This window comes from Lytechinus pictus, chromosome 2, assembly GCF_037042905.1.
Source record: "Lytechinus pictus isolate F3 Inbred chromosome 2, Lp3.0, whole genome shotgun sequence".
Classification (NCBI taxonomy): Eukaryota; Metazoa; Echinodermata; class Echinoidea; order Temnopleuroida; family Toxopneustidae; genus Lytechinus; species Lytechinus pictus.
The window spans coordinates 17,146,913-17,169,195 of NC_087246.1; the positions used below are offsets into that span (position 1 = coordinate 17,146,913).

Below are 22,283 nucleotides of genomic sequence, written 5' to 3' on the forward strand. Positions count from 1 at the left end.
TCTCGAATCTCATTATTAATGATTCCATACATAGTACTATGACATAATATAGTTAGTCAATACCAAAAATCAAAGGGAAAGCAGGCTGCAAATATTAATCTGTGAAGGTACATAACGGGAATCAATTTTAATTTCAAACAAAATATACACACGCACACAAGGTAATTGGCACCTCAAATGCATTTATTGATAAAAATAATATAATAATCTATTTTTTAAAATATTATTTGTATATATATATATATATATATATATATATTAAAAAGAGAAGTTTCTGAAGAGCAACGTCAAAAGCGAACTGTGAAATAATGAGGAAAAATCTAAACGAAAAAAATATAGTCTAAAAAGTAATCTACAAACGATGTGAATAGATTGAAATAAAGAATTCAAATGAAAAAGTCGACAAAAAAAGATTGAAAAAATAAAAATAAAAAGAGGTGTTGGAAAGCGAGGTTGTCTTGTTTGAGGGGGTATGTGTAATATTTTAATAACATTTTATAATTTTAGTTCTCCCTTTTCATGTCTCTCCTCCCTTCCCAAGTTTATTTTATTTCATTAAAAAAAAATCTTTATTTTTAATTCCACTTTGTTTACCAGAAGAAGTGTCCAAATGATCCTCAAAACCACCTCTACCAGACCAGCCCCAAGTAAATGACACTGTCTTCTGTTCGTGTTAAGTTTCCTTTTCCTTAATGTATTCTTTATGCTGATCTGACCCCCATCCCCTCAATCATCTTATCAGGCTATATTTTATTCTCTCCTCTTTGCTTTTGCTCTTCACTCTCTGTACTGTTTCTTTCTCGACATGCTAGCGGGGTAGAGGGGGGTAATACGCCTGATGCTCAGAGCCAACATTTCCCTTCAATAGGTTTAATACAAGACTTGATAAAACAAAAAACATGTCCTCTTGTACTCAGGGGCAGTGCTCAAGGGGGGGTGGGGTTGGTCACAAACATATGATTTTTCAAGTAGTGGAGAAAAAAAGGAAGATAGAATATCAAAATGAGAAGGGTTGTTTGGCTCTATACCCATAACACAAGTGAGAAAAAAATATGACATCCCCCTTTCATCTCCTTCCTCACTATCCAAATCTGGTGCTGCCCCAGCTCATACTCTCTCAAAACAAGTACTACAAAATCAAACCAGTTTCAAATCACAATGTATGGACATATGTTTTTTCATTAATTTTCTATAAATATATAATTTGTTGATCAATATACAGTATGAAGTAATATCGATGAATGAAAGCCTTACAAGATGAAATAAAATGTATGTAAACATAATAGAATACACATTGGCTAAGAATAGTACAGAATGATACATTAATATTGTTTGTACAATTATTGTCCTTATTATACAATGTTAATCCAATAAGGCCTCACAAAGGCGGATAATCAATCACAATGCAGCAAAAACAAATCATATTAACATGATCAGTTGATCTTAGATTCCAAAATAAGACATTATAGATTGTAATAAACCTCATGGATATGACATCATAATCCCATAGCGCCCTCCCTCAGAGGATATAGGAAAAAGCGTGAGCAGAGTTGTCAGAGATGTGCCAGCTGCAGATCCCTAAGCATGTAACACAATGGCTTTGGCCTCTAAGATGGCAGAATGATGGCATCAATGCATGTCTACTGATTGCTGGTTTGTTTGAAGCAAATGAAATCATAAATTTGCTATAGTTAAAATTGAATTATTAACAATTTTGATTGCAAGGAAGTTTCTTGCAACATTCCATTATCCTAGTTCCATACAAGTTATTTTTAGAGGCCCGTATTCTGAAGTCAGGTTAATTTTAAACTCTAGCCTAAAGTTGTAATTTAACTATGGATAGCCAATTGTGACATAAATCTCTAACAGTAAAAGTTCATAGTATCAGCTCATTTGACTCTCAAATCATTCCTGTCTGTCTGAGAAGGATAAATAAGATAATTGTCTTCACCATTAAAGAATTAAGGAGCAAAGTAAACATAAGAAACATACCATGTGAATAGATTTTGACAAGTTTAGCTTCCCGTAATTTTTGTACAGAGCTAGACCACGGTCTAAGTTAAACCAGAGTTCAAATACGGGCCAGAGAAACTAAGTATTGCCTCTGCCACACCAAATGAGATTACAAAAATCGTTTTGCCCATTGAACTTCTGCAATCAAAGTTATTACTTTTGAAAAGTCTTTATGGGCATTATATAGTTGACTGTACAATACTTGAAAACCAGTCTAAAAGATTTCTTGCTCCTATGCCTGTTAAGCTTTAAGGCTGTTCAGAATTTTTGCATAAAGTTTGAATGTTGTGTAAAAAAATTGACATTGTTTGTAAATCTGTCTCTAATATATATATATATTTTCTTTTTACTTTGTTTCTGCAATTCCAAAAAGCTCAAGGATTACAATATAGTGGTTCTGTCGTTGATTAACAAAAAAATGTCTGATCATATTAATAGCCTATCTAATGAGGGGTCAGGGGGCACATGCCCTGCACTGGGTTTAGATTACCAGCCGTTACAGCATTCTTACCACAAACAACAACTGAACTACAATCTTGTTTTTGTTTTAAACAAATCTTACAAATATTTAAATCATTCATCATTGATTATTCATCACTCCGAAATTCAATCTAAAGAAATACTTCTATAATTGGATTATTTGATTTTTGCAATATTCCTCTAAGAAGGGAATGAATTAAATCAATTCATTATAAAAAATGTAGATAATGACTCAATTTCAAATGAATTATTGTCAAATTTTGTACCAGACCTACACTACATACAAAAATCTCTTTGCATTTAAACCAATGATAGCACCACCTATAGGACAAAAACAAACATACTAATGGGTATTTTTAGCAATGTAATACCAGAGTAAATCAAATCAATATGACTTCGATCATATATGCCATCATAAAATTCACACACAACATGTATCTTAAAAAATGTATTAAAAAAAAAGAGATCTTAGTTTCCTTTTCATTTTCATGAAAGAGGTATTCTTGGCTGAAAATAATTGTATCTAAATAAATAGAGTAAATTTCAGTAAGCAAAACGCTGAAGAATTCATCAAAATTTGATGGCGCTTGTTTGATTCTTCTTATTCACTTGCTATTCAAATCAACTTTTTATTGGGGAGAAATAGCAATTCAAGCCAACTTTTGAATTGCATTCAGAACTTTATTTCACTCTTTAATTTGAGAAGATTTCTAATAGGACTTTACATGGGCAGGTAATTAATCAAACAAATCAAACAATCACATCAGTGTGCATCATGGTTATCATATTTGAGTGTCGGCTAAGATTGATTGAATGGAGGTCAAGGGGCAATGACCTGGCAGAAGCTTCACAGGGCTCTGCCCCCCCAAACCCCTGGGTTTTTACACATAAAATAATTTAACTTTAATGACTGCAGAGATTTCAAATTTTAACCCTAGTTTGTAAAGACTTTCTGCTGTGGATTGTTGGTGCAAAATAAGCCATAAATTAATTTGCATAGTTAAGCTGTCAAATTTTTTTAGTTAATAATTATTTTAACTGCTATAATTCTATTTAATTATTTAACTTTCAATCTGCAGACAATAGCGGTGATTGGCAGTTGACCTTTTGTGAGGCTGTGTCCACTGGTCAGGTGCCGTGCTGGGTTTTCACCAGCCACTGTAGTGACAACAGTAGTGTGCATATAATTGGAAACACAAGGTCATAGTTAATGGGCATTGATAATAAGATGCTACAACACTTCTCGGCAAGATCTCCGTCATGACTTCAACTTACAAGAGATATACTTAGACATGGTCTTTTTACATGATCTAAGACAAATTTTTTGTCTATCAACCCTTGGTCAGGACTGCTTTAAATTAAAAGAGAATGCTTAACAAATTATTTTACGGTACTTTGACCAAGTACAAAAGTGAATAGTGGTACCACTTTGAGTTTCTACAAAAATCTAAAAATAATAATGCCTTATTTTTCTAAGAAACATGTACAAGTATTTTTGGATGACATTACACTTTTCTTTTGTGTATTACTCTCTTTACATACATCTTAATTAATTGATTTTGTTGTTGGTGGTCTGAATACAAATCAAAAATACCTTTGTCAGTATGTAATTTATCTAATACAACTCATTCTTTCACATGTGATATTCAGGCAAATATTGGTAATATCATTTGAATCTCTAAGTACTGTTCATGAGTTGTAAACTCTTTACTTGGGTGAATACAATTTATATTTAAGGTGCTTGAAAACACAATCACATGCAATGACCTTTTTGATGAATTATAAAGTTGAAATACAAAGGAAGAAAATGTGTATTGTGCTCAATAAGTTTGAGTTTTTTTTTTCCTTACATAAAATGGCTTCTAAAAAAAACCCCACACAAATAACAGTTCTCCCAAGCCAATTTCAACCAGCTTTTGGAGCCCAAATTACAAATTTTGGAATTTGCTCATTAGTTTTTGAAAGAATAACTTGCTTTAAGATAATAGTTGAGCAGTAATTTGTAAAAATTGATAAAAAGCAAATGTTGATAGATAATCATGATTATATTAATTTAAAATACATTTGCTAGTGTACTGTACATTTAGATGCATGATTTGAAGTATCTAACTGTACAAAAAGCACCTGAAAATCAACAAATGTGAAGTTTAGATCAATTCATTTAGCAATTATTTGACTGAATTTATGAAAATAAGAATCCTTTGTGTTCTTCATTTTCCTAATAGCACAAATGCAGGTCTTCCTCTGTTAAATATCCTTCCCCTCATCCTCTCACCATCTCTCTCTCTTTCTCTTTCTCTCTCATTCTCTTTCGTTCTGTCTTTCACATTTTCTCTTCTTTATGAAATGAACATCCTAGGAAAACATGATTGATACAAGTTAAGCCTCATTCTTCACGAGGGGAATTAAAGCCTTCGTCACAAGTGTATCTGTGTTTTTGTGCATATATGTGCATACTTCTCAGCGGTATCTGACTTAAAGCAAATTTCTGTAATCTGTAAGACTTGGGTTTTTGTAATCACAGCCGTACACCTGTCTGCATCTTCTCCTAGGTCTTTACTAAGACAGCATAACCCTCTGAGAAATCTTGAGAATGTACAGCATCCCATTTTCAAGGCACAATCAATGTTTTCAACTTGCTACATATGCCATTCCTTAGTTTTGAAGCATGGAGTTCAAATGACCTTCTCAAATTGTTCAATGTAAGAAGCATATGAATGAATAATAATAATAATAGGCATTTATATAGAGCCATCTATCTAGGAATATTCTATTCAGCGGCGCGTTGTTATTATTATCATTACCCCGGCTTTAGCTCAAGCTAAATGAAGTGTGATGGCTGTGTGCGTGGTTATGTTTATCAGAACACTTTACCTATGCATCATGTTAAGCATACTTGATAAAAATGTGCAACCATGTGTATGCATTTCAAGGGTTTCATATAAAATGCATCCCAAGTAACAAACTACACACATACAAGGAGGTACACGAGGTACACAACTTGTGACCAATGCTGAAACAGGATCCCAACCATAAAAATATTGCAATGAGGACACAGCAATGAGAGACGTAACAATGATCAACCACACATTGGTGAACTTCTTCCAGCCCATATGTGTGTTACTGTGATTTTTTTCTTCAGAAATATGAACAGGATGGGGGTGTAACAGAAAAAGTTATAGTCAAATTCACAACTGATTGTATCCTTTTTGTATATGGTGTGTGCTAGGAATACAGTTACCCTTAATTGTATAATTGATTTTATATTGTATCTTGATTTGTTTAACAGGACCCAAATATGATGGTTAAACTCTTACTGACCTCCTAGGGAGCGTTTCATGAAAGGTTTTGTCAGGGATTTTCACTAAGTTTCTCTCAGCCAATCAGATACAAGGATCTACAGTAAACATCTGTTGGTGATATTGGGGACAAACCTTTCAAGAAAGCTCCCTTAAGGAGAGTGAAGTAGCAGACATTCTGGATTCACTATCATGTCCTTTATCTATCCATTGATCCTTGATAAAGGACTTATATTTATTGACATAATGGTTGATTTAGGTAAAAAAAAAAAAGAGCACGTTCTTTTACCGTTGTAGCTGCTCCATAATTTCTCATCAAAGATGGTGATGCACACCTTGTAGCAAACGTTGATAACTTTCTGAAGTCTTTTAAGCCTAAAAAGGCAATTGAGCCTTGAGGAATCATCGCAGGAGCCCTTGCTGATTTTCCAAATACAATGATGCAAATATTTTGGGTTATCCTCTGATCATACTTCAAAGAAGATGACTAAGCATTGGGAAACCTTTGCTGAAATTCCTTGCAGACATGCTTGAAAGGTGGCAACTAATCCTAAGAGCCACTGCTGAATCCCCGTAGATGACACAAACATGCTAATCCACAGTAACTCTACCCTCTGTTTACCAACTCAATCACAACATTTCAGAGTGCCACTGAGAATTGGGGAACCACCGCTGAAGCTCTTTCTGATTTCTTGACGACAATAATGCACATCATGTTGATTCACAGATCATCCACTACATTACAGCTCTTCAAAGAAGGCTACCCTTGCCTTGGTTGAACCCTTGCTAATCTTACTCAGAGTAGTCTTCTTGTTCTCGCCCCGACTGTTCACCTCATTATAGATCCGATCCAGCTGAGTTTGTTTCTCCTCCACCTTCAAGACTTCAATCTCTGATTTGAGTTCATTAAGCTGCATCTTGAGGTGTTTGGATCTTTCCAGGTAGTCCACCCGGTTCTCCTCAATGTCCTTGGAGAGTTTCTCTACGTCTACATCCTCCATCATGTCCATTTCCCCAGAGCTGAGCTCAGGATCAAGCTGGAGTGCTGCTAGTTCATTACTCAGGGAGCTCTGGCTACGTTCTAAATGCTGAATTAGAAAAAGAAATGACACATAGGAATTAAATCTTTAATCTATTATTTCAATGTGGTATCATAAATTTTATCAAACACGGCCAATTTCTATTATAACATTCTTGTTTCAATGATCATATCAATTCTTACATATCATCTAAAAGTTGAGAAGAAAATACTGGTACGTCAACTAAAATTATTCAACACTCTTGGTCTAACAATTGAACATGGAAAAATACTTGCAGCATTCTTAGCCTTTCAATGATCCTATTTGCTTTCCAACAGTCTTCTATCATCTCTACATAGCCCCATATCATGATTATGTGGGTGCGTCGTGGTCTAGCGGTTCTGACTCTCGCCTTTGAAACAGAGGGTCGTGGGTTCGAATCCTAGCCATGGCGTGTTTTCCTTCAGCAAGAAATTTATCCAGTGCTGCACTCGACCCAGGTGAGGTGAATGGGTACCCGGCAGGAGTAATTCCTTGCATGCACTGAGCGCCGGTGATGGTAGCTCGAGCAAAAGCCGGGGTAATAATAGCAGCGCTTTGTATCCTCTGGCAAAAAGCGCTTTATAAATCCAGCTATCATTATTATTATTATTATTATCTTTTAATTTCTTTCTTTCCAATATTTTTTACTTTCTTCTGACAAACTTCATTACTGATTCTACTGATTGTGTTATTTTTCTTTTCTTCTTTCTTTGTCCAACCCGATCTTCTTTCTTCTACTCTCTCTCTATCTCTATCACGATCAAGAATGATTCTATAACAGAGAAGGCAATGTTCTTCTCTGCCCTTCCCTGAAGTCCCCCCCTTCTTTCTCTTTCTTCCTCTCCAATTTACATACCGGTACAAGAGATCTTGTTGAGATGTGTATGAGCTTCTCCTTTGCCTCCTTTTCAGCCAGCCTTGCATTGAACAACTGTTGCTTTAACTCTTCTGCTTCTAAACTCCTGCAAAAACAATCAAGAAAACTCTCATTGATGAACAGTGTGATGAGATCATAGGTCTGTTATGTATCTTTGGCGAAGGCAGAATGAGCTTTTCACACAATCACTGTAAACACTACCACAGAGTACTGTTTATGTTACGTTTTTTGTTGTTGCAGTGCTGCACTCTGCATGCTCCGTTAACCAGAGAGATGGGTCAAAGGAGTGACACGCTTTTTTCTCTAAGAGCACTGTATTGTTACACTCACAACTAGAAACACATTAAAATTCCCCTTACGTCTTTAGTAAACACATCTTTTTGTGAGTTTACAAACAGCATTTATACTCAACAACTATAAGCATGGAAAATAACATAACCAATGCACAAAAGAAAAACTGTGAATCTGTACGACGCAAGTCTCATTTTGGCATGAAAATGGGATGCATAAGCATGCCCAATTATAAGCTGGGAGAGTCGTTACAGCATTGTGAACTGACCTTTCACATTTAGTCATTCATATAGAAAAGTTAACTTGATTATTTGGCAATGTCAAAGTCGGCAAGATCAAGATCAAGCCCCAAGTAAACTCTTATCATAAGCGCATCACACAAAGGCTAAGTGATAGTGCCCAGGTAGCATATCAAGAACATTAACTTTCATGAATCCAACCTGGCAATTTCAATATTTCATCAGTAGAAAGCCATTTAAATCATTCAGCATATTTTCATCATTTAATTTGAATGAAATGATAGTAAGGAAGATTTCATTACCTCTGCTGTGACTCTTCTGCGAGCCGAAAAGCCATGAATTCAGCCTCATGAGCCTTCATCTCCATCAAACGTTTCTCTTCTGCTGTCTGTCAACAATAAAACCATTCAACTCATCATTTATTGTGGCCAGATTTCTTAATTATTAGCATCATTATTTATTAAACATCTTTTTTGACAAATCAACTAAATCTGTGGTTTCACCTATTGCTGAATGTGGCATAAATCCCTCACAGCAGATGTTCAATCCACCTGAACATTTGGCACTTTAACTATTGAAAATTGTCTTAGAATGATAACTAGAATATTTTTTCTCCCACCAGTAAAGCAAGAAATTAAGTCTTGTAAACACACAAATGGAAAGAACAGAGTAAACAATATTCTGACAAGTCTGCATAAGTCAACCTTCAATAAGTCAAAATAAATTTTTAAGTAACTTCGCAGACCAGAAAATGAAAGGCATGAGTTATTTGCATCTTTTAAGTCAAATTTCCCCCAGGTTAAATCAATTTCTGAGGTCCCATAAGACCTGACTTTAGCGGAATCACCTGTATTTGACTATCCATAATTTCATCACAGGCTTAGACCATGGTTCAGAATCAAAACCTTTGAGATTAAAGGGACATACAATTAACAAATCATGTGGAGATGGACTTGTACAAACTTTGCAAAAAGCTTCTTTATTCATGCATTATAATCTTTCCATCATGACTGGCTGTTGGATTAATTCAATAAATATTCTGACAGTGCAAATTAGTCCAAAGAAAGGAGCGTCATTTATTTTGGGTTGTCAAAGTTCTCAACATTCCTAATTTTGAGACTCATAGCAGGTTTCATGGTTGCTCAGTTTCATCTATGTGTGGTACTTGTAATAGCTTTTTCCAGACATTCAGATGTTTGATTGACTTCTCATTGCACAATAGCATTTAGCAAATATCATCCTTATAACAGACCTTAGCAGAGTGAGTCCTCTCTGTTCTAATACAGATCTTCTTTCCCTGTGACTTCCCAATTGCGAGCCACTAAAAAAAAAAAAAAAAAAAGATATCATACCTTGATGGCTTCTACTCTAATAGCTTGGATTTCTCTCTCAGCCTGATCAGCTTTCTGAGCTAATAACATGGCTTCTTCTTCTGCTACTTGAGCCTTTTCATTCAGGAGCTCGGCCGTCTCTTCTGATCTCACCTACCAACAGAACACAGTTAAGGGATTAAACATTTTTGGTCCTCCACATTATAGTGAAAGGGGGTCTGCAATTATTTGCCTGTCCTGTAGGTAAAAATATGTAAACAGCCCTATGCTAATGAACAAATATGAAAGATTCATCCAATTCCTTCCATGACTGAATCCTCTCCCCGACAAAATCTTGTAAATTGCAAGACTTCCTTTCTCTACAAATTTGACCACTTTTTTATCCTCAAGTCACACTGAATATTATTGCACCATTGGAAGGAGTAAATGTTACTCTTTTATAGTAGTAATTTCTGGTGTATAAAATATTTAATTTAAGGCATAAAAGGATGCCATGGCTGGGATTTGAACCCACGACCCTCTATATCATCAGGTTCTGTCTGCATGTATGGAAACAAGGATGGATTGTTTCTTTCTTCTCAAACGACTTACCAACGCATCATGAGCTAACTGGGACTCCTCTTGGAAATGACGAAGCTGTTTCTCTAACTCTTCCTTCTCCTGTTCTGCCTTCTGCCGGAGATGTCTCTCTTGAATTAACTTCTCTCTCTCAATCTAACCAAAAGATGATGACAAGAAGAAAAGGTGATAACAAAATCCAGATATACCATTTGATATGTATTGCAATTTCATTTTAGTATGCACATGATAAATGAATAAATAAATTAAGATGTACATGATCGTAAAGTGAATTTGAAATATTAAAATACACACTTTATTTATAAATATTTATTTATATCTTATAATTACTATAATCAGGCAATTATTCATTAATCAATGATATTTTCCAGTACAAAAATATGACCAAATATGAGTCCAAATATAAATATCCTACTTTCCCCTTTTCACTAAAGGCATATTTTCTTCCTCTGAAGCAATTTTCACTGACCTCTGAAAACTTTTTGGCCCGTATTCTGAAGTCAGGTTTAACTTAAACTCGGGTTTAACGTTGTGGTTTAAGTATGGATAGCCAATTGTTACATAAATCACCAATGGTAGATATATCATATTTCAGCACATTTGGCTCTCAAATCATTCATAATTGTCTAGGAAGTATAAATAGATGATTGTCTTCACCATCGATGAATCAGAAAGAGCACAGTAAACATAGGATACATACAACTTAATAAAAATCTTGACACTTTTGGCTTCCCATAATTTTAGCACAGAGTTAGACCGTGGTCTAAATTAAACCTGACTTCAGAATACGGGCCACTTTATATTTTCCTTTTTATGAAAATGAATTTACATACATGTACATGGTACAAATATAATCACAAAATATACTTAATAAAAGATTAGTTAATACAATATACTAAGAGTATGACTTGAGAGAGAAAATTCATGAGCATATTTTTGGGATTGCATGGCTTTCTAATTCACTTTGTGCATGTACACCATATGTAATAAAGAGATACATGTTCCATGTTAATACTCACATGTCTCTTGGCTTTCTCTTCCCTAGCCTGAGCTTTCATCTGCTGTACTTCCATTGAGTCTGCTCTTCTTCTCTGCATGAACAGCTCATGGTTACCAACGCAAAGATCAAGAATCTATGGAAACAGATAACAAGAAATATCATGTTCACCAACCCATTAAACATACATGTCATTTATAGTAAAACAATCTTGTGAGTTTTACTGAAATCCAATTGAAATAGAATACAAAAAACAAAAGTGTTTGTATGTATAAATGAAAAAATGTGTGCCAAATGATGTTTTCTGCAACTATATTTACTTAAAGGTCAAGTCCATCCCAGAAAAATGTGGATTTAAAGCAACAGAGAAAAATTAAACAAACCTAACGCTGAAAATCTCATCAAAATTGGATGTAAAATAAGAAAGTAATGCCATATTAAAATTTTGCTTATTTTTCACAAATCAGTTATATGCACAAGTCATTGATATGCAAATGAGAGAGTCAATATGTCCTTCACTCACTATTTCTTTTGTTTTTAATGTTTGAATTATACAATATTTCATTTTGTACAAATTTGACCATGAGGACCAACTTGACTGAACCATAAAATGTTAAAATAATGGTAATTCTAAATGTTCAGGGAGCAATTAAACTTTGTTTCATATGACAATGAGGAGAAAATAAGAATATTACATATAATAAAATACAAAGGAAATAGAGTGACATAATCAGTCCCCTCATTTGCATACCAACCAAGATGTGCATATAACTGTTTGTGAAATTAAACTGAACTTTTAAATGTCACACCTTTCTTATATTACATTCGATTTTGATGATATTTTCAGTGTTATGCTTTTTGGATTTTTCTCTTTTTATTCAAATAAACTTTATGTTGGGGTGGACTTGTCCTTTAAGCTTTCACATTCAAACTTAATAAGAACTACATTAATCAGCAATCAATATTTGATTTGCCTCCATACAATCATCATCCTTTAAATAAGTTCACAATTTCTATTGAAAGTTTTTAAAATAACTGGGGTAATTATGCAAAGGAACTCAGTATCCCAATTCATATACCTCATCACTTCTTACTTACTTCATTCTTATTTTTATATAAGGACATGTCATTGTGCTATGTGTAATGGGAACAGAGTATTAATAATAAAATGACTGCATACATATGTTATTTTCCAGTTAAAACAATAAATTCAAAATAGTTTACTAGTATTATCTATAAATTGACTTGACTTACATGAATGAGTTTAGTAGAAAGAACAGAAAAAGAAATAAAATGTTATTTCAAATAGGACTCACGAGTTTGTTCATTCGTAGCTTTGGTGAGATGAAACAAAAATTTGGTGATTTCTTTGCAGTAGGTTTTATCGTAAACTGTAAGAAATTAATAAGATCAATTATTTCACATAAAAATATAACCCAAATTTCACTAGTTCCAAACCTGGTTTATAAGAAAATGTAGCAATACATGGGATATGAATCTAATCAGTGGTTAGACAATCATATAATTAGCATAATAATAGCTTTCATTTTTACTATAATTTTCAATAATATCATCCATGATTAAGATCATCATAATCATCATCGTAATCATCATCATCATCATCGTCATCATCATCATCATCACCACCACCACCGCCACCACCATCATCATCATTGACACCATAAACATCACCACCACCATTAAAATATTAAATTCATAATAAAGGTACCTTTTTATCTCTAAATGATATATCTCTAATTTCACTCCACGGGAAGGATATCTTTGGTACAAGTTTGTTGTCAAGCTCATAGATATTGAGACCAGTAGCATCCACTCCCAAATTCAGGCTTGTTCCTTTCTCATTCTGATTACAAAGAAGCAGAAAGAACACCACAAAGGTATGCAAAGTATCTTTAAAAAAACATTGCAATGAAATATGAGAATCTTGGCAATACAGTCAGTGGGGTGTGTAAAACTTCTTCCGTCTGCCTAGTTGTCACGACAACGTTTGTTGGTTTTAATTAGCTGAGAAACACAGGTGTTAAAATATACTTCATCAGATAAATACTAGCAAAAGGATACTTTTTTTGCGAGTGAATATATTATTGTCGTAACTAAACAAACTGCCAAGCAATTTTTCTCCCCTTCTTTTTTTTTTCATTGACAAATGTGGGGGATTATTTTCTGTAGACATTATATTAACAGGGGAAATGTGGCCCTAATCACAACATAGATCTATCACAATGCAATCGCCACATATATCCGAACTTTAAGCAAAATCTCAATTTCTTACTAAACAAATTTAATTCTTCCAAAAATTAAAAATAATATACCTTAATTTCAAAGTAGCTGACACCATACATTTCAAGATCTTGGGCTATTTTCAGGTATTCCATTTCTGCCTCATCTCTGAATATCAAATGGAAATACATTTGCTTGATGTTATTGATTTTTCCACATAGAAACACATTCAAATAAACTGTTTGAACATAATTATATACATGTAGGCCTAAAATCACAAAGATGGTTCTGAATCCACAGTTTTTATAGAATGGTCCATAAAAAAGTCATGCATTGATTTATGCTTAATATAGCGTGCATATTAATAGATAGTCTCATACTAAATCTGAATACTATATTTATTCAATTAATATTTCTCAATGTTGAAATAAACAACGAACTCATAACTTGGGCCAATTAATGCATTAACCATGGAAATAAGCCAGAACATAACATGGCATGACAGCAGCCTAATTTTCTTCATCCTCTTTACTACAAAATACAAGAGACACAAATTTTGGTAAAACATATATATAATTGCTTGTATTCTGAACTCGGGGGTTTATTTAAACTCTGGTCTAAAAACTATGGTTCAACAAAGGATAGCAAGTAGTGACACAAATCTCGATCAGTACAAGTTCAGTTTATCAAGCTCATTTGACACTCAACTCACTATAACCGTAAGGGAATGATAACTTAAGTACATTACTTCACCATAAAAACATAGACGAAGAACACAGCAAACATAAGAAACATACAATGCAAACATTTTGACATTTTTAGCTTCCCATATTTTTAGCACAAAAGGTCAGTTAAAGTGGACTGCACAATACAACCCAACATTTTATAATAAGATTACATATTTATATATGTACATTATGTGACAAAGAATTTGGTTAAAATTGCTTGAAAAGTTTTTTGGTCGACATACCTGAGGAGACCTTCATGTTCAGCATACCATGCTGTGATTCTTTCCTCCCATTGGCCAGGTGACATGTCAAATTGACTTATGACCCTTCCAGGAAGCAGCTCCTCATTGGCAAGGAAACCACGCTGATGAACATGAGCTTCGTAGTCACCGTACTAACAGGGGGGAACAGAAACAGACAGACATTTTAAAATCGACAGAACTGTATGCTCAAATACTCTGAAAATATGATTATTGTTTTTCTTTTATCAACTATGAATGAATATGCTCTAATTGATTTATGAAGCAAAATTCCTGTCTAAATACTCTTTTTAAGATTCTGATTGAACAGATTTAATAAAAAAGTATATCATTTTCTCATGTATCTGTTTTCTTCACTTTTTATGTACATGTAGGCCTACTTCTTTGTTTTTTAACTAAATATGTTGGCAACAAATTTTTTATCATAATCAAAATGACATACGTAATTAGGATATTGGCTGAAAACATCATTTAATTGGATTTGAACATGAAATAGCAATTTGGAGCAATTTTGGGTTTAACATGCACGCACCAAATAACAAATAAGGAACTCTTAATTGTTCCTGAATCTATTACTATCATATTTGTACTTTTCTCTTTCTTTCTTTCACTACGCCTTGGGCACTCTGCCGAGTGGATTTGGCGCATTACAAATCACACATATTATTATCATTATTATCAAGTAACTTCAGAACCATGTGCACAGGCATCTCGAATTTGGTCTCAATAGATATGCAAGAATTGAGTTATGAAATAGTAGTGGTCCCCTTCTGTGTTGTAAAAATAAAGATTAGTAACAAAATATATTGTATGAAAAGTGAGGGCACAATATCCCCTCTCCACTGGGAATACATATTAATAAGGATTTTAATAATGAGCAGACTTTAATTCCAAGCAACTGTCACAGGAATTTGATATAGAGTAAATTGGAAGGAAAGAAATGTACCTTTGCCTGGACCGCATAGGAGGCTAGTAGCACCGAGGCCTCCGGAGGGCAGTATATCTCCTCATTGAGTATCAGCTGCTTGACTTGGAGGAAGAATAGATGTTGAGTGATTTCCTGGATGAGCTCCTCAAAGGCCTCCTCGGGATAGAACTTGGCCAGGAACAGGAATGAAACAGGCTCCTCTTTAGGTATACTCTGTTCCTGGACCTGAAACAATTATTACACCACAAAAAGACAACAGTGAGTTGGGAGAAACAATGGACAGAACTTGGCCAGAAACAGGAGTGAAATTGGCTCTTTAGGAACAATCATCAGACCAGAAAAAAGGAAAATTATTCAATTTCAATTATATAGTTTTAAATGTCAATTTTGGGTAAATTATTTCAGTTATTTTATCTGTTAATAGTATTCATTTTTTCCACCGAACACTTGTAAAGAATAATGATAACGTAAGCATTAATAAAACGCTGTATATTTACTTGCCTATTAAGAAATACAAAAATATTACCCCAGCTACAGTTACCACTTTCAAGTTCCTAGTACACTAGGTAAGTACTTCTACTGCCTATCCATTCAACCTCGTTTAGGTATTAACTGTATAATTTGACTATACTTTTATTTTTCTAGTCTTGAGAAAATATCACTGTTCAATAATTCCCAAAATATATTCTGATGGGGCTAGACAAAATTACAATAACATTGTTCACCCCTTTTCACCAAAATCAGTTAACAATAGTATGAAGATTAGCAATATTCTGGTATTCATCACGAGTAGTTCTCACCTTCTTGTCCATTTTGAGCCACGCGATATAGCGTTTAGAATCCTCATATTGCAGTCCAAAATACCAAGTCTCTCTTAATCCTATAGTACGACACACCAAGTCAAATAATTGGCGTCCAGTGGTTTTCACCTAGAAAAGAAAAATTGATTTCACATCAGCGTTGCTGAAATTTTGTTACATTTATGACAATTTAATGCCAAAGAACATCAATTGTTTTTCAAATTACTACCTATTTTTGCCCTCAAGTCAGGCTCAGTTCAGACTTCTAACTTAATATCAATAAGAATGATCTCTGCAATGACTACAACAGACACAATTATAACTGTGTGTTATAGATATATATGCAGATGAAGAGTTTTGAGTCCTGGTCAGGTCTTAAGAATGGTGGCATTATAGGTCGGCTCCACACACAATCTTTGATACACGCATGGCCCTGGGAAGCAGGGGTGCTGCATGTATTATTCTCTATAGACTATAGGCAGCACGCCCTGGAATTCTGGTAGGTGTTAAACAATGTAACGAAAATTACCTTCATTTTGTAGTGAAACCCTTTTTGGGGGGTCAAATTTACATCAGCACCCCCAATAAAAAATCGTTTCCAGGGCCCTGGATACATGTCTGTAAAATCTCACACACACACTTTACTGACAAACATGAAAAAAAACTCTAAGAATAATGAGAATTTCCTTATCTAAATTGGAAGATTTGACAAGTTCTACCTTAGTGAGTAAAACACTTTTTTTTTTTTTTTGGGGGGGGGAGGGTGATTCTAACATTTATCTGACTGGACGTAAAAATAAAAGGGCCAATCCTAGTACCAAATATCCCATGCGCTAGACGACCAGGTGAAGCGGGATTTAGCATCGAGGTGAAATTCATGATATTGATCGGCAAATGCACGCATTTCGGCAAATGCACGCATTTTTTATCAAGCACCGCTCATGATGTTGCCGCCCTCAAGACATGTCTGGTAGCTAGGCTACAATAAAAAAGAAGACAAGATGGCGACAATGACATCTATGAGTAAATATGCTCATCTTCTTATAATGTTTTGGAAATTCAACATGTAATTTTGTTTTAAAACTAAAAAAATTTGGGCGGAAAGGGTTAACAGGATATTGTAGCCAATTTACATAAGTTTGGGCTCAAAACCCTGAAGAAAAGTTGTAATTTTGAGGAGCTTTAATCGTGGGGGAAAAATGATGGTGCGTGTACTGAAATGGCATGCCATTCCTGGCTCCGTGGAGATTACTGCCAAGTTCCTACGGAGTACGGGAGTTACAACAAACAGAAACCTATGTAGCAAATGAATTAATCTCTAGGAGCCTCCTGGCTAATCATAAGTAAATTGAATGGTTGCGCAGTCATGGGGAACCGTTTTTTATCAATTTGCAAATGACTGGCCAAGGTTTTTACAAGAAAATCATATAGAATCTAGTCTACTTCTCTCAATTTTTAGGAGACTTTTGGCACACTTACATGTACTTATAAGAATGTATAGATCTATTAAGGTAAGGAACATTTAACATTATATATCAATTGAATTTTTTTGTGGAATAAACTTTATCAAAGACTAAGGTCTTAGTCAAGAGAAATTCATGTTTAATCTCAATTAAATCTTCGTGCCCCCTTCATAATCACATATAATTTATTTTTGTGAGATATGGGGAAATTGTTTTCAGATTCATGTGGATCGAATGACCAAACTCCTAAAAATAGCAGCCCGTTTGATCCTGAGATGTCATATACATTGTACACCCCATATAAAAAGAAATGTTTTCACATCTAGATTGGACGGCCTTCCAGTAGGCCTACAGAATCATTTATTTTCTATATATATTTGTTTGGAAATGTGTTCATGGACTCGCACCAGAATACTACTCAAATTATTTTCAGGATCTAAAAAAAACCCATAGAAAATTACAAGGCAGTCTGTCAGAAACGATCTTGTTGTACCAAGGTGTCGGTCTGATTATTGCAAACTTTCCTTATTTTACGCCTGTCCGAAACTGTGGAATAACTTGCCGGTCATCATACGGGAACTATCATCTTTAAATTCTTTAAATATAATCTTAAAAAACATCTCACATCAATTGACAATTAAGGTTCACGTTGGCACTTGCTACTTTGTTAAATTTATTTGTTTGAATGTTTCAATACCATTGTCATTGAAATAATCGCTCTAATTTTGCAATGTTTATTATTGATGTCTTCGCAATTCAGCTTTTATTGCATTGTTTCTATATGTTATGTTATTTCGAATAGGTCTAAATATCTGTTAAAGTGTTATTGCATTGTACTAGGGCCCCACGGGAGATCAACTGTTGATGTTGTTGAATGGGCTACCCATTATTTAAATTAACATAAACAATAATATTTTTCAGTCTGATAACGTCAGAAAGTGAAACTCACATCAATGCTGAATTCTAATTCGGCATCCAGAGTCTGGACTCTAACAGTAAAAGTTTTCTGTGATCGTCGCATTAGCGACATGATGATGAACCTCCGTTGTAGCACTCAGCTACAAATAGCACATCCGCGATTCTGCTGCATCTATGTCAGCGGACCAGCTCCTTCGCCAGAGCACGCCCATCCAATCATCTAACTCTCGTTGTTGGTGGTGTTATGATTCATGCAACTGGTATTCCACGCACTTCTCCGTGCATGCGTGTCTTGGCTACTCGGACCGCAAGGCCCCGGTTGCGAAGCGAGCGTCAATCGTGGTGGAAGGCAGGGAGAAACAAGAAAATCATGATATCGTTCCTTTCAAAACACAATAGAAGAGCTAAGAAATATTCTTCTGAATAGTGTGTTGAATTACATACAAAACAAATCGACAGATTTTTTTTCCTTGAAAGTAGTGTAACGTTAGTCGGCCACTTGTTCCCCTTCGGCTTCGGCTTAGCTCACTCACGAACTTTGTAATGTACACAAGACTGGTCTAGTACTTTCACACTAAGTTGACGCAAAGTAACATGGTTGTGAATTGTTATTATTGAATCACTATCTAAAAATAGTGTTGAAGCACCAGTCTGCCGAGGAATGCTCATTTTTACATTAGGTGGTCATACAGTACAACAGAAACGTTCCCTTTTGTTTTGTTTCTAGTCTAAATTCTAGACTCTGAGAATTGACTTCAACAGTGTAGCCTCGAAGTGTAGCTGGAAGATTGAAAATAACTAAAATATTCAAATCTCCTCCAGTTTCTATTACCCCCATATACCATCGTCAATCGTTTTCGTCATCATTCGTAATATATCATCAGAATCACCATCATCATCTTCATCGATCGTCATCATCGTCGTCACCGGCGTCGTCGTCATCATCATCATCATCTTCATCATCATCATCATCATCATCATCTTTATCATCATCATCATCATCATCATCATCGTCATCAACATCATCACCGGCACCACCACCTAAGCTTGACCTCTAAACACTTACACGCGCATTAGCCTATGTTTAAAATAGCCTACTGACCAGGGGAGTGTTTCATCAACATTTTCATCCGACAAGTTGTCAGATCTGACATCTTTCTCTGATGTTGATTGGTTGAGAGGTACTGTTACTATGGTAACTGTCGAATAAAATGGGACTTGTCGGATAAAACGTCCGACAAGTCCTTTCATGAAACGCCCCCCCCCCCCCAGGGACCCCCAGGGACCCCCAGGGACCAATCAGTGCGGTTCTGTCATATTTGCGATTCATAGCAAACCTTTGTTCATCTTATCACTGAACATAACAAGGGTGTGGTGTAATGAGGAAAAATATGAGGGGCAGAATGCATCTGGAGCAAAATTTACAAAAAGTGTCCAGCGAGTGAAGCGAGCGAGCTAAGTTTTGAAAATGAAAATCTAATTCTGTGAAAGATCAGTGGCATAATATTAAAATATATATAATTTCAGATTTCACCTTTCGTTTATTACCTTGCCTCTTCTATTTCTTGGTCATGGAAAATTTGCTTGTTTATATAATGTGGACAGAACTTCTTCGTCATCGACGGATTACTTTTCAACAAAGGCCCCCAAAAATACTGTGTCGAATCCAAACGAACATTTGATATTTGTCTAAAACACACTATGTCAGAGATGAGAAGGGGATGAATGATTGTCGTTGTTAAGCGGATCAGTCCCTCAAGGAACTGAATTTTCTGTTTATGGCCCCGACCTCTAGCGTACCTATGGGGGGGGGGGGCAGATTGCCCCCCCCCCCCTGACGAGTCACAACCCATTGCAAGGGACGTATCCCTTTTTTTTTTTTTTGCTTGTCAATTTTTTCTGGTACAAAATGTCCTTTACATGCGCTTGAAGACCTTTTTTTTTGCTTGTCAAATTTTTGGCGGACGAATTTGCCCCCCCTCTGGAAAATCCTAGGTACACTACTGGCCCCGACCGTATCGATAACATCACTTCCCAAAGACGGGATTGAATGGGCTAGCTATTTCGCTATGCCCCCTCCACAAAAATAGGTTCCGTTGCTCAGCATATTTTTGTTTTTGCTTTGTAGAAGTCTTTGTTGATAGATCAATAAAAATCTAACACTTAGTTCGATTCATTACATCAAATACAAAAGGTATGTCAGTGGCGGATCCAAGGGGGAATGGGCACATCCGGTCCGTGCACCCCGGCCCCCTTTTGAGAGCCAATAATCAAAATTTTTAATGTTCATATACCGTTCTTACACACGTATGCCCCCTTGAAAGGTCAAGCATAATATTTTATATGCCGTTCATACAGAAGTGAACCCCCCTTTTTGCTTATCAAAATTTTCTCTGAAAAAGGGGCCCCCTTTTGGGAAATCCTGGATCCGCCCCTGGTACATGTATATGCTTGCCTAAAGATTCTTATGATACATAATAACACAAATTTTGTTAAATAAAATACATAAAGAGTTGCATACCGTATCTCATCAACTAATTGAGGTTCTAGGACAATTACCCCCGGACAATTACCCCCCCGGACAATTACCCCCGGACAATTACCCCTGAGGACAATTACCCCCCGGACAATTACCCCCTGGACAATTACCCCCGAGGACAATTTCCACCGAGAACAATGAACACCCCCCCCCCCCCTCCCCGAGGACAATAACCCCCTATAGACAAAGTGAGTGCACAGAGTCATACGTCGGCCGTACGTTTGACGTAAGAAGTACTCAAGGCATTCTCGAGTATCTTGGAATCAAACGAACGCCGTAAGAAAGCTGTAAAAGTAAGCTCCATCTCCATCCCCCTTCTCTCCGGCATCAATGTTAGAATTAAGCGGGACCCAATGTAAGTTTTGGTCGGTGGCACAGGTTTTCGAAATATTTTCTATTTTATCTTACGTTAATAACCCTTTCTTTCTCTTTTATAAAAATATATTGCTCTTTCTCCTGTTCTCTCACTTTCTTCTTTTTTCCTTGCTTTTTCCTTTTTTTCTTCCTTTTTTTTGTTTAGCGGCGCCTTCTGCATCATGACAAATGGGGGGGGGGGGGGCTTGCACCCGAAACCTCCCGTTTGGCTATGCATATATACATCAGAAAATTTGTAAACTGGCCCCCATACTAAGTTTTCATAGAACATTGAACACGATTAGTCATAATAATCACAAATGCTGAATATCTCTGATTCCAACTGATCTGATTTTTTAAACATTTATTTTAGGTTTAATTTCAGGAAAGAAATAAGGCAAATAGATATAACGTAAAAAAGACACCTTCAGGTAAAAATATTGAAAGTCGATAACGCAACTATCAACACTAACACTGTCAAATATAGGACCCATATACCTGTTATTTTAAAACAATTCAACTAACAAGAAGCTAAGAATTATGAAACAATTGGCAAGGGCGGATCCAGCTCCCGCCAAAAGGGGGGGGGGGCGAAATTTGTTTTCACCCATATTTTCCCCGATCGGCCACTCAAAGGCGGCTCAAAGTTGATTTTGTTTATTTCTTCGAAGGGGTTGTCTAAGTAGCGTATGAGCGAAAAAATTGAGGGGGTTTGATACGGCATATCGCGTAAAAATTAATGAGAAGTTGCGAGCAAAGCGAGCGAGCCAAAATTTTGACATTTTAATTACAAAAATCAAAGTTTGCGATAGATTTTGACATAACATTAAAAAAATGATAGGCCTAAATTTTAAACTTATCCCTTTCCCTTTCTCCCCATTTTCT

General features: G+C 35.5%; 1 protein-coding gene across 1 annotated transcript; it reads right to left on the reverse strand.

Moving 5' to 3' along the window:
* Positions 1–3,119: 3,119 nt before the first annotated feature.
* On the reverse strand, positions 3,120–19,168 carry LOC129254676 (merlin-like). Its single transcript, XM_054893183.2, has 13 exons — positions 18,537–19,168; positions 16,125–16,253; positions 15,343–15,549; positions 14,379–14,530; positions 13,501–13,576; positions 12,897–13,031; positions 12,484–12,558; positions 11,190–11,303; positions 10,183–10,305; positions 9,613–9,744; positions 8,563–8,648; positions 7,710–7,815; positions 3,120–6,880 (listed from the first exon to the last, which is right to left on the reverse strand). The coding sequence occupies exons 1-13, from the start codon at positions 18,615–18,617 to the stop codon at positions 6,533–6,535; spliced, it is 1,764 nt and encodes a 587-aa protein (XP_054749158.1). The 5' UTR covers positions 18,618–19,168; the 3' UTR covers positions 3,120–6,532.
* Positions 19,169–22,283: the final 3,115 nt, after the last annotated feature.